The sequence below is a fragment of the Camelus bactrianus genome, chromosome 20 (assembly GCF_048773025.1).
Source record: "Camelus bactrianus isolate YW-2024 breed Bactrian camel chromosome 20, ASM4877302v1, whole genome shotgun sequence".
NCBI lineage: Eukaryota > Metazoa > Chordata > Mammalia > Artiodactyla > Camelidae > Camelus > Camelus bactrianus.
Genome location: NC_133558.1, coordinates 24,852,403 through 24,866,665, shown reverse-complemented (window position 1 = coordinate 24,866,665; position 14,263 = coordinate 24,852,403). Strand labels below are relative to the sequence as shown.

The window sequence follows — 14,263 nt, the reverse complement described above, 5'->3', positions numbered from 1 at the left end:
CCCATGGAGCGTCTTGGCAATTAACAATTCCTATCACCTCTAGCTGTTCCCTATGTGAGAAGGCTCAGAACTCGCCTTACAAATTGCCCTTTTGAAGATCAAAGGGGAGCTGAATGTGTCTGTGTGCTCTCGATGAGACTGTGACTGAATGGAATTTCTAGAGAAGGCTTGCTGGCAGTGTTTGGATGACAGCCCCAGGCGGAGGATTCAGGGGAGCTTGGCCACTCTTCCCTTTGGAGCGTCTTCCCTGTCTTTAATTGGCACCTCATTAGAAATTAATGAAAATGACATCCTCTGTTCTTCCTGCTCTAGGCATCGAATGCTACAAAAAGGCCCATCACAATTCATAACACATTCAATTTATATAGCAATGGCTCTTAAGCATTATTTATGAGATGTGAATTTCTTGTCAGCAGTTAATAACCTGTACAGAGTGGAAGGGGAATGGAAAAAAAAGACTGTGAATATATATGTAAAGATTTTTTGCAGTGGAAAAGTGTTCTGTTTGAGTTCAAACTACCTTTCTGAGTCTTCACTTTCAGTAATAATTACTGTGTTTCCCCTCCTCTAAAACCTTTCAGGGCAGTTAAATGTCTCCCCAGCACTCCATGCATCCTCAAGGAAATAACTACAAACTCACCTTTTCCTAGAGAGATCCAAGCAGGCGGCCAGGGGGAACACAAGAGCTATTTGTCAAAGACAGTCCCAGAGGTGTGTGTTCCCACTGCCGTCCTTCATCTTTTACAATGTGGCAGTTGACTCAGTCATTTTTCTGGGCACATAGTGTAATGATCTCCGTGGGCCAAACTGAACTCTCAGCTCTCTATGGGAAGGCCACATCTGGAGGGACTACAGAAAGCTCAGGGCTTTCTTCTCCAGCAGAAAAATCCAATCTCTCTTTAAGTAGACACTCAGAATTGGGTGCAAGCCAAGGGACTACGTGTTAGATCATTTAAAAAGAATACACGCCTGTGGCAAACCCAATAGGCACTTAGAAACCCAGCCTGTGCCCAAGAGGTGAAGAGCACAGCAGAGTAATCTGCACTTACCAGAGACAGTCAAGCTGGCTTCACTTTAGGAGAAGAGAAAGTCATCCAACATGTATTTCTAAATATTTTCAGCTCGATGCTTAAGACCTTAGGAAATTAGGTAGTTTGCATCAAAGCCGAAGGGTAAACTAGGAGACTTGGTTACAATCCCTCTGGATCTCAGCACTGAACTGTGCATTCTCACTGCTTGCCTGACAAGGACAGGAGGTACTAGCCACTGTCAGAGGCAGGACAGCACACCTGATGGACGGAATGCTTGACCTACTAGGGCAAATCCTGCGTAATACCCAGGATTCAGTTACTTTCAAGAAGGAAACAAAAATGTAGGATGCAGGAAAATCCCATGATTCTAATTTAGGAGATACCAAAGGCCTGTGTTATAAAAGCAACAGGCAAATGGCCACACAGGCTTCACAACACTGGTAACAAAATGAACTGCCAAAGCCCCCACTGGTCCACGTGCAGATGGAAGCAAGAATCTGCAGACCACCAAAGATCAGACAAACCAATATGGGCAAGGTCGGTTAGCCATCAGACCCGAGTTTCCTTGGCTAACCACAGTATTCCTTCACTACCACTACTAAGAATTTTAAATTATCTGGCAGGGTTGATCAAGACACAGATAAGAATAAGGTTCTGGGCTCACCTGGGCCATGGTGTGCCACACTGCACGAACACAAATGAAATTTGAAAATTCTGCTGACAGCCTCTGCTCCACCTCATCCTACCTCTCTTCTTACACTTCCACACAAGTATTTAATAAGATAACTAAATGCCAGGCTAAAAAATAAAAACTCGTCCGGTGACACCTGGACTCTCCATGCTGGTCCCCACTTCTGAAGCTAAAATATATACGCTGCTGATCTTGCTGAGTGCTACATACCAGAGTGAGTAACAAACAGATTTCTAGTCACGACAGGAAAAGAGTTTCAACTTGGTTTCCCTGAGAAGCTGGAACTCCTGTCTTTCTCATTTCCAACAGGGCAGATAACTGAGGGACAGAAGCAGCAATGGCTGTCTCTCCAGAAGATGAAGGACTCTGAGTACCTCTGACTTTCTAACTGCTGAGAGAACCACCTAGTCCTGACGACCAGCATCAGGACTTGTAGGGTATCTACGGCTGCTCATTCCTAAGGACAAAGAATACAGGATTCTCAGAGGCTAGAGCCAGGCCTCAAAGCCTGCCTGATGACAGCTTGGTCCCACAAAGCAATTTTATAATACTATGCTTTAAAGTCAGGAAATAAAAACAGGGACAGGAAAACTGTAAGTCAGCCTAAATAATGCAGCTATACAATTTTGCTTCCATGTGACATGTCGTATATGGTCAAAGGGAAAGGAAGATCAGGTTATGTTTTGTTCCACTGCATACAGAGTAGGTATAAAGTTAAAAAAATAATAATAAAAGAATACATCCCTTTGCAGCAATTCTAAGAGTCAGTATGACACTGGCTGACACAGAAGGAAAGGTTACTTTAAAGCTATTTCAAGGGGTTAAGTGACAATGAATTACGGTTCAAAGAAAATAATTTTCTAATCAAATTCTAATCTAAAAGGGATATGGAGGAGAAATCTTCCATTTATTATACATAGTAAGAAGCTCATTCAAAATTAATTTAGTATCTGAATTTTATGGTACATATCCCAGAATTTCACTGGTTTGGTTAATTTCTAAGTAAGTCATCAATGAGAAGGAACCACGGTAACACACAGTGGGGAGAAGTTGAAAGCAGTAAGCAGTGACGGTGCAACTCTAAAGAAATATGTGTAAGAGTAGTTGAGGATGTTTTTGGCCTTTTTTGTATGTATGAAAGGAAATAAAGGGTGTTTAGAAATAAGAATCTTCCACTCCTGATTTCTCAACCTCCAAACCTACAGTTTGCAGGGAGGGACTCAGGAGAAGAAAGAAGGACTTCAGCCTCTTAGGAATAAGTTCCAAAGCTACACCAGGGTGTCAAGGACACAGTCTCCATCATGCCACAGGGGAGACGCTTACCGCAGCGGCACGATCCCAGTTCCTGCTGCACCAGCTCCAGTTTGGTTTGGCACTGGAAGCACCGACGTCGACTTTTCTGTTTAGATCGGCTGGTCTCCTCAGATCGTTCAGTACTCTCCAGTAGTCGTGGCCGTTTCACTGGCGAAGCTTCATTCTCAGACTGTGAATCTGAACAAAACAACACGTTTGGGGGTCAGGGTTAGTGCTTGGCCCCACAGACACAGCTGACGGATGTACTGCCAGGCATTCTTCTGACCAGACTACTGCCCTTTTCTAGGAACTGCGGCTGTGTGAGCAAGAGCCAGTCTGACCGGCCTGGTTTACGCTGCACCTTCAGAGCTGGCCTCTAACCAGCCAGGCCCGAGCTAGCAGAGGAGGCTGTGCTGGCTCATCAAACATCAGTTCTATGTTGTTTTTAAAAACAGCGCTCCCTACAAGGAGACCATCTGAGCTGGAGATGGGATCCTCTCTCTGCACTCCTTCTTTGCACCCTAGTTGTTTACTGCTTGTATCGGTTATCTATCTCTTCTCAAATCTTTGTCCTCAAGTAGACTGTAAATTCACCAGAGAAGAGACTATGTCTACTACTTCTTTACAGCAACATGCTTAGCACAATTCCATACCTAAAGTCGGTGTTTCATGAGCGACCCACAATCTTTTCTAGTAAAAATGCTCAAGTTTTTTATTTCTAAGCACAACTAAACACACAAGAATCAGGCTCTAATACTGAAAACCATCCCCACTTTACTCAGAGTGAAGAAGTAGCCTTGCTTGTTCACAAGCAAGCTGTCCCATGGCCTCCATGGTGGGGTGGCAGAGAGGCAGCACTTGGCACCAAAACCTAGGGTTGGTGCCAAATCAGCAGGTGGAGGGAGGTACAGTATGTGACAACTTGTGTTTTGGATAGCCTTAAAAAAGTAAAATGCAATATAGTTCGTCTCATAGACAGGCTGTAAATAACTTTTGCCTTCAAAGAAAAGGCAGCACTTGAGGGGCTCTATATTCCTGGAACTGCTGCATACTGAGCATGTACCTCTTGCCAAGGTTCCAAAGTGATTTGCGCTAAACCACCTCTAGAAGGGAGTTTCCTAAACGATCTTCAAAACAGATCCAGATCCCCGCCCTCTGCACCCCTCCACCACCACCACGCAGGTCTGAGCCATCAGCATCTCATCCAGCCTAGTAGGAGAGCCTCTTAACTGGTCTCCCTGCTCTTCCCCTGGTCCCTACAGTCTACTCTCCACACAGCAGCCAAGTGATCCTGTTAAAAACAAACTTAGAATCACTTCACTCTCCTGTTCAAAACCCTCTAATAGCTCCCCTTCTCGGAGGAAAAATTCAGATACTTCCTACGACCCTCAGAAAGGCCCTGCTTGCTGACATGCCCTCATCTCACCTCCCTGCCCTCAGCTCCTGTTGCTCTCTCTCTCTGCCCCACCCACATGAGCCTCCTCACTGTCTCCCACCTCAGGGCCTTTGCACCTTCTGTTCCCATGTCTGGAATGCTCTTCACCCAGATCTACAGGAGATCTCATCTTTTTTAAGTCTTTTAAGCCACATTTTCAATAAAGATGTCTTCCCTGAGAACTCTATCTAGATCACTCTTGCCCTCTTCCCATAGCCCTTCCCTTCCTCCCTTTTCCTTTTATTCCACCACAGCACTTATCTTTTTACATTGTCATACAGGAGGATGTAAACTCCTGGAGGGCAGAAGTTTCATCTGCTTTGTTCACTAATATGTCCTCCATGCCTACAACTCAGTATTTCTTGAATGAATAAATCTCCTAGGCAGTCCTGACTTTCTATTTAACGTGGCTCTAGTGAGAAGCAGCAGATTGTTGGCTGTATTTCAGTGAAGGCTGTCTGTATCCCCTTCCCCAGCCCCTCTGTGTGAAGACGCTGCACTTCACCCAAATACTCACTGGCCTGACAGTGATGATGGTTAATAGTGTGCTTTACAGCCTCCCAGCCCAATACATTGTGCACTGACTTTCAGAAGGCACACACCACTCTTAGCAACTGTAAACTTCATTTTGCATCTCATTTAGTTCTTCCAGTCCTACATGACATTTTCCCCCAACACAAACCAACTAAACAAGGCCTTTGATGAAAACAATTGAAAGCAAGTTCAGCCTATTTCCCAGCTCTGCTGAGCAAAGCTGTCCAAACTCGGTTGGTGTGATGACTGAGGCAGCCAGACACACCAGGCCCCCTCCTCCTTCCCCTACAAGTGCAACAAGCAACAATCTAAATGTAAATCATTACAAAGCAGCCAGCCAAAAGGAATCCACCTGGTTTGAGCCACACTGCTCTCCAGGGGGTCCTTCTTTATAAACCAGCAATGGCACTATTTGTATTAATCACCCTACTTAGACTTTTCCCCCCTTTGGGCAACAAGAAGAGAAAATTCTAGAGTAAAAGCAATAACTGAAAAACGGTGTTTGTTTCAAGACAAAGTACTAAATCTGGAGCAGTTGTATAAGAAATCAGCCTCCAACCCTGGGAGATGAGGTGGGGAGAGGAGAGAGATTAGGGTCCACACAGGAGGGGGCGGTAGCTGAAGCTTTTGCCTTATTAAATTGTTAAAATCCAGAGGGCCCTGACAGGATGCCGGTGCCCCTCTAATGTGAAGGAGGCCGCTCAGACCCTCTTTCATTTGCATTGCGATCTGACAGAACTAAGCGTGTGTCTGGAAATGCAATGTTCAAATTCTAAGCTGTTTCCTAGGTGAGTCTGTCCCAAACTGTCAAACATGCTGTCTTCCTGCATAGCACCCATCTCAATTCCTAAAGCAAACCTCTGCTACAAGGAGACAATTTACTTTCAGTATGGCAATGCCATCCATGGCTAACTATTTTCAAATAAGCAAGAGAGTGGTATGTGAAGACAGTATTTTTAAACATATGATTCCTAAGATTGGGAAACAGAATTCATATTTATATAATCATAATCATCATTGGTAATCACCAAACAACCCAGTTAATGAAATCCGCCCCCCCCCCAATTAGGAGACCTGTCAAAGTCTGATCTCTTTTCTTCTAATTCCCCACATTGTCTGACCAATGAGCACTGCATTCAATAACAAAAGTAAGGAATAAGTCTGCACGGTCTAATGCTGAAATTTTCCTTTATCCATGCCACATTATATATGAAGACAACTGGGTTATTTGTTCTGGAAGGCAGGAGGCATGGGATGTTCCTAAAACAATGGGTCCTAGGGGAGGTCTCTGATGCTGCCAACAGCTTCTGGCTGCACTGCATTGGCCATCTTAAAGGAACACCACTCAGCTCCAGTCAGTCCTCTGAGAGTCAATCTCTCAGCATCTTACAAGTCCAAGACCAAAGGCATTCATGTACAGAAAGCCTGAGCCACAAGAAGCAGTCCTCAATGATTCTAAATGAAGATGAACAAAATGTTTACAATAATGTGTTATTTTTTAAAATCAAGGAACTGCTCCCAGACATGAAGAGATTTGTAACTTTAGCACTCTAGAATATGCGCACTTATCCTTCACTCAGTCAATGGTCTGTTCAATGGAAAGGAACCCCTGTGTCCTCTACTGCTCCCTACCACAAGGAGGGAGGGAAAATAAACTCCCTAAACCATCTACCACCCTCCACACACTGCCATCCAGGAAGGTGACTGTGTTATATACAACTTCTTGGCAAAGCAAACCATTCTTTGACATTTCCTCACAAGTCAACTTGGTGTTTTAATTAGAAGCTAATGAGATAAATAGCAGTCTATGGGATCGTCATCATGTCTGCATAAGAAATTTACACCTCCTCTGCTAGTTACTTAATGAAGCCTGTGCCTAAATGAGAAAAAACAGATGTCCAGGACAGGGGTTCTAATTACATAATAATAAACTAAATAATTCAACTATTCAATTATAAATTTAATGCCAATTTTAGCAGGACTCCAGAAAGAAAAGATCCAAATATGGTCAACACAAAAGGAACCCTCATCTACTGTCTATATTTGAATAAATTAAATTTTGATTATTTACTTTTTGCTGACAAACATCGTTCTTGTTACCCTGAAGCATTTTTCACTTTCTCAACAATGAGGGAAAACACCTAACAGTCTACTTGCATAATGTGGCTTGAGTAGAAAGGGTTAACTGTAGGAAGAAAGGTGAACAGAAATAACTCTCACATGCAGCCTCAACTGTCAGAAGAAACGCTTCCTTGCAAGGAGCATGCTCATTAGCAGCAGGAGGAGCTGTAGCAGGGAGCTAGAAAACTGTTTCCACCCCAGGAGTTAGGAGTGACTTCTAATTAGGTCCTTCATAAAGGGCCAACAAAGCACATTTTTTTTTCCAGTAAGCTTTTTCTTGAGAACATACTCTAGTCTGTGTACACCCACACAAGAGCTGACCACATGCCCACACCAGGCTCACAGTTCTTGATACTCACCAGACCCCCTCCCTCTTCCTCTGACTAGGTTTAACAGAATGAGGAAGATATCACATCAAGTCTTCTAGTCAAAGGAAAAGTCTGATCAAGAATCATAATGTGATTAAATGAGAAAGGAAAGTCTTAAGAAAAAATATTTCACCTATCAGTTTCCTAGGTATGAAGGTAACCACTGTTTAATCTGTGACAGAGAAATCAGTATAGTGATTTGAAAAACATATAATCCTCTTAAGAGAAACATTCTTCTAACTGTACCTTCCTAGCTAACAGCAGAAATAGTGGTAAGACTTTCAATTTAGGAACACAGTTTAATGGAAAACTTGACTGGAGACAACAAACAGACCTGCTTCTTTTAAAATTCTGTTGTCTCTGCCAGAAATTCACATTTGTTCCTAGCTGTCACTGTTCTTGTCTTTATTACTCGTGTTCTCTCCTGAAAGTTTCCAAATAAACTGTGTCAGGCCTGTCAGAGTTGAATCTCAATCTCTCTTAATCTGTCACTGTGCAGCTGGCAGCCCGCACACAGCCTGGGCTGCTAACCACGGCCGTGGCTCTGACGTCTCAGGCAGGCTCCGGACCCTCTGTACAAGTGAACACTCATGGTCCAGAACAGGAGGAGGGAGAAGCAAAGTGGCAACAAAGAGAAGGACGTCTTCCATTCGCTTCACCCACACCTTCCCCTCACTTCTAAGAAAGAAAGATGAATCTGTTTAATCTCAGGCCTTGTGACAGCTTTTGAGGTACTCAATCAGTTTTTTTAGAACCTATCACAGTCTCTTGACAGACTGACATTTATGATCCCAACAGCCTGTGCAAACATCAGTAAGAGCAATAATTAATGAACCCTCACACATCACTGCTGTCTCTCCTTCGACCATTTAAAAGAAGCTTAAGCTCCTAAAACCTCTGTCCATGAAAAACACCACACTCTCACTGGAAAAAACCGATAAAAAGACACTTTAAAAAAATCTGTTTTATAGGTACATTCTCTCTGTGTTTCTCCTCATGCTTTGCTTTCAGTGTGCACAGGGACTAGATTCATCCTCTCCTGGCTTCATACTCTGTATGCCATAAAAGACTTCAGGAGAGGAAGCTCCCTCATTATCCATTACATTTTCCCCCACTTTATTCTACCGAGACTTCCCCCTCCTTTCTTTTCTTCCTAATGGTCCTAGAACTATTTTGGAATAGCACACCTATCAAAAAGCTGCTTTTGGAAGAGGCCTTTGGAAGAGGCCAGTTATTAAAATTTTGTGGAGTATGCCTTCATTTTCACTTGATATATAATACAGAGATGTGTCTAGCTTGAAAGATTCCTAGAATGCCATGTCTTAGACCATAACCATTTTAAAGGTCGGGGTGTTCTCAAACTGCCAGGCAGTACTACTGCTAAGTGTCAGTTCCTCTCTTCTCCTTCCCTCTCCACTCTCATCCCTCCAGGTTATCTTCTTGGGTTCTCTTCTTTGCTACTAGAGCTATCTTGAAGGTAGTCTCCTCTGTCACAACCTCAGGACTGAAAGCAGACCTCTGACTCTTCCTCCCTGCTGGGACCACACGATTGGTAGATCTGGGGTGGCCAATCAGTAGAGTCAGTTATCTTGGGGGTACACCTGAACTTTTAGGGTCTCTTTCCTCATAAGGCATCAGAAATCTTGGGGGTAACTGTATCATCTAACTATCTGATTTTGGTCTTCATGACAGCAATGCAGAAGCTGCTTCTGTAGGGACTTCTGAATGGAAGACGCTGAAAGAGTAGCAGAATACATGGAAATCCTGAGTCATGATAATTTGTACTCTTCATGAAATGAGTACCCTTATGTCCCAAAGGCATGTTTTACAGACCAAGATCAGAGTTCTCACTTCCTCATAGCCCATCACCCTCTCTGATTCCTGCTGGACAAGAAGCTGGAGGCTGGTTTTGACAGAAACCTTGACACTGGAAAAAAGCGATTATGAATTCTTCAAAAAGTCAAGCAAGAGACACTAATGAGCTGTGGGGATAACAGCTCTGCATTAAATACTATAATCTTACATGAAATCATTGCATTAGAGTCCAACAGCTCTAAAGGAAGGGGTTTTCCCTCAGTTTTTCTTCCTTTCTAATCTGTCTGCTTTTTCTTTCTTTTTCTTGCCTACTGTACTGGCTAGGCTTTCTCGTATGATGCTGAAGAGCTGAGAGAAGACATTTTTGCCTTGCTCCCAACCCCCGGAGGAAAGTACTCAGCTTTTGCCAAACTTCATTTTGAAAAATTCTGAAAACAAAGAAAAGTTCAAAGAATTGTACAGTAAATACCTGAGTACACTCCATTCAGATTCAACAACCATTAACGAACAACTTGTCACATTGCTTTCTCTCTCCCCTCCGTATTTATACTCCTCCCAACACCAAATCATCTGAAAATAAGATGCAAACACCGAAATACTTCATATATACACATTTAATAAGGACATTTCCTTACATGACCAAAATATCATACCTAAGGAAACTAAGAATAATGCTCCAATGCCATCTAACATCCAGTCCATATCCAAATTATAATCTCCATTGTTTTCAAAGGCATGTCCAATCAAGCTGCCTGTGTTACATTTGGATCTTATGTCTAAGTCTTTCTCAAATTGTTTGTTCGTTCATTCATTCCAATGACATGAACTTTTGGACAGTCCTGGTTAGTTTTCCCGTGGAATGTACCACCATCCTGGATTGACTGATTCTCTCCGCTCCCCACCTCCTATTTTTAATGTCATCATTTACTTGTAAGGAGGGACATTTTTAACTGTACACCTCCTCCATTCCATATTCAAGACCAGAAATTAAAACTTCCAGCAAGCCCTTGACAAACCCAAATGGTTGGCACAAGGAAGAGCAGGTGAAGAAGGACAAACACTGTGTCACCAGCCCAGTTTCCACTGCATCCTGGCAGTGGGGGGAGAAATGTTCTTCCTCTAACTTCCTCCTCTGCACCCCTGCCCTACAGGACACCAGGGTATTGTTCTTCAGGCCTTGGCAAGCAGTGGGTGTTCAGGCAAATGCTGGGAGACGAGCTAGCTATTAGTGTTTCAGCCCATGATTTCTTAAAGTCTGATGGTACTGTCTCTGACTGAAGTTGGTCCCAGAAGGCCACAAGTCACTTCTCCAATTATTTCCTTTCCAATAGCTTCCTGGCCTTCTTCTGATTGCCCTTCCCCTCCTGATGGACTCTACCCCATTGCTAATTGTTCCTATAAGACATTTCTTCCTTGCTGAATCATTCAACACTCTAAACTTAGGGAAATTTTTCACCAGAATAAAAAACATAAAGCAAAAGCCCAGGAAGATTCACTTGCAAAAATAATCACAATCTCATTAAGTAAAATAACAGTCTCAGTTTATCTGATCTGCTTAATTTACTTAGGCCTCTTGATTAATGACCACTCTACTTTGTTCAGGGCCATGACAACAGTTAATATTTTATTAATTATTTCTCAAGTGCCTACTGTCTGTCAGGCACTGGGCTTTGAACTGGCAAATCAGAAATACGTATAGCAGTGATCTCTCCCCACAAGGAGGCCACATTCCAGAAAGAAAGAAAGATATATACCAGTAAACCTACAGCATAGTAAGTGGCATATTAATGTATGAATAGAATGCTATGAACATAAAATGTGGAAGTGATAAATCCTGTTGAAGGGGTGATTAAGAAGCAGAAAAGAGGTCAAAAAGGTATCTCTTGAACTTAAGAACTATATTGTATATATGTAGACAGGTGATTTTAGCTAACGTTTGTCATCCTCACAGTCTTCTCTGTTAGACCTGCTTTTCAGAATACCATTTGTATAAAGTCATTGCTCATCTACCTTCTACCTTCTTCTCTTTCCCCCAAATTCTACCAATTAGTAGACCCTTTCACAATCTGGGGAGCAAATGTCCTTGGAGAATACCTGTTAGATGGGTTTCCAGGGAAATAAAGCTATTGTTTATCTTTCCTTTCTCTTGGACCCCAACTAGTTCAATTTTTTTCCTGGGTGTTCGCAAACATCTCACTAAAAATGTCAATGGTCAGCTCAGTTTTCCTTCCATTGTGTTTATTAACCTTAATATTGGTCTGTCTGCTCAGACACAGACATGGCTTTAACTGCCAATTTTTCTCTATAGATCAGAATTTTCCAAGCCCATTTTCTTATTATTAAATGATTTATTCTGAGATAACTGTAGGTTCAAATGCAGCTACAAGAAATAATACAGAGAAATCCCATGTACCCTTCACTCAGTTCTCTCCAATGGTAACATTTTGCAGAAATCTGGTATCCCTACCACGATACTGGTGTTGAGACAGTTAATCTACAGAACTCTTCCATCACCATGAGGACCCTTCATGTTGCCCCTTTACAGTCATGCCTACTTCCCTCTCTTCCCTCTTGCTCCTTGGCAAACACTAATCTGTCCTCCATTTCTATAATTTCATCACTTCAAGAATATCATTTATATGGTCATACCTGGACATATAGATGAAATCATATAGGGTGTAACCTGTCCAAGCTCATTTTTAAGGCCACTCATCATAGTAGGTATGTCAAAAGAGATTCCTTAAGCTAAGCTTCAGTAATAACTGCAATAACAACCACTAACAAAGCACTTATTTTGTGCCAGGACTTTTAAAATGTGTTTACATATATTAACTCATTTAGCTTTTGTAACAAGGCTGTGTATGAGATAGGTACTATTATTATCTGCATTGTAAGATGAGGAAACTGAGTCATGGGTTAAGTGAATTGCTGAAGATCACACAACTGGTAAGTAGAAGAACTGGAATGTGAACCCAGGCAGCGTGGCCCAGAGTCCTTGCTCTTAACCACTATGCCATCCTGTCTCCAACTGTTGTTAACACTTCAAGACTCTTATTCTGCTTTTCTGTGAGGGTGCCTTACCATGAAGATGAATTTATGCTACTTCCTATGTACACAAAGACCCTACTGCCTCTGAGCTGAAGGTGGAACAGATCCTGGGCTAAGTATGGGAATAAAAAGAAGCACCTCTCTCTGTTACACTTATAATCTTCTTATACAAACATGATGGTGCAATTTCTCTAAGATACATCTCTGCTGAATACCCCTACTTGGATTCTGCTCTTAGAATATGATTTATACAGACTTACTCCTCATACCATTTTCTTCCTATTCCTAACTCTCTGAATATCTCTGGATTGTAATTATAGTATTTTATTTATATAAAATCAGCTTCCCCCCTCCATGTAAAAAACAATCTGTCCACAGAAGTTTATTATTTGCTGGATGATACAAAAAAAAATTACCACCAACAGCAAAAGAAAAGCCAGTTGTTTTTACTTGAAATTTTATTCCTTTTAATGGTCAGAAAAGGTAAATCATGCCTTTTTGCCTTTATATGGGTCCCACAGGCAGAAGTCAAAGCTTCCTCTTCCCAACTACCCTGACAGCTTCCTACAGCTCATATACCAGGTCTCTTTAAAAAGGTAAGGATGAGGGTGAGGAGCCCATAAATACATAAAACACTCAAGTTCATCTAAAAAAATGTGGCCACCATCCCCATTTGGTAGGTGCCAGTCCTACTGCACTATTTATTTAAAGGGTGGAGCTAAACTCTACAGAGGAGTGGCTGCTCGGCAGAACCTGTCAGACTAGCAATGCAGTAGTCATCCTTTGTAGCTGGTACTGGCCTGGCACCACTTTCTTGTTTTAGCTTCTCCATTAGCAAGACCTGTCCTGCTTGCCCAACTAAACCATATTATGTTCCCCATAGATTTTTCAGTTACTCATTGTAACTGACAAATTATCCTCAATAGATAATCTTTCCTTTTTATAACCTGCTTGGATATTTTAGAGTTCAACAACATTACAATGCATTGATTTTTTAAAATATTACACTTATAGCCTCAGTAGAGTACAGGATAAGGTAGCACACTATTAAGGTGAGACAAACACAGAGAAAGCAAGATTAAGAAACCCAAGAGAAATATGTACTTCTCAAAGGCCACATGCCTTACTGTTCTGTGACCACAAATCACGCTCTATGACCACGAGGGTACAAGACTCTTACAGTGCTAAGACTGGCCTTAGACTTCTGTTCTACTATCTTTTCCAGTATTTCCAGAAAACTAAGATTAGCCAGAGTTTATTTTCATCTATCCAAAGAAAGGCAAATTTGAGAGAATCCATGAAATATCTATATGCCCAGATTTATTTTCATATAACTATGTATAAGGCAGGCAATACTATTTTCATTTAGTATCTTAGAACACTCATTTAGAAGTTAAACTGCCTAAAAATATGAAGTCTTCTACTTCCTCTGTTGTTATACGAAGCCTAGAGGTTTTCAAATTATGCCCTATAAAATCATACAACTGTTCTGAGCAGCTGGGCAGCCAGTCTCCCTACTGGTGACTTACTTGAAGAAACCCGGAGGGAAGGGACAAGCCAAAAGTCTTCAAATAATGTTGTATCCCCAGTTCTTGGCCTCCAAAGCATGAATGACTTGCCCAAGGGTTAATGTGTCTTTTGCTAGGATGACTGAAAATAAGCATACTTAATGGAAAAACACTTAACTAATGGGGTATGGTGAGGGTGTGGGTAAAGAAGAATGAGATACTAACTCAATTTTTCTTACTTTCTGTTAAAAACATACATATAGACAAATCATCAAATACTCCCATGCTTATCACCCCACCCCTGTGAAGCTTAAATATCCTCCTGGTGGATGTTTTTAATTTTCCAATTGTTTTGCCTGCCTGACTTGTAACGCAAGCCTCTAACCACAGGGGCAGAATCAGCTATATTTAGTACTCCA

General features: G+C 41.9%; 1 protein-coding gene across 2 annotated transcripts in view; it reads right to left on the bottom strand.

Moving 5' to 3' along the window:
• Positions 1-14,263, bottom strand: part of ZFAND3 (zinc finger AN1-type containing 3) — a 287,514-nt gene that overhangs the window by 23,747 nt on the left and 249,504 nt on the right. For both annotated transcript variants that reach the window (XM_074348627.1, XM_074348626.1), the window contains exon 5: positions 3,046-3,213. In XM_074348627.1, the coding sequence (XP_074204728.1) occupies positions 3,046-3,213 (168 nt within the window). The remainder of the gene's footprint in view (positions 1-3,045; positions 3,214-14,263) is intronic.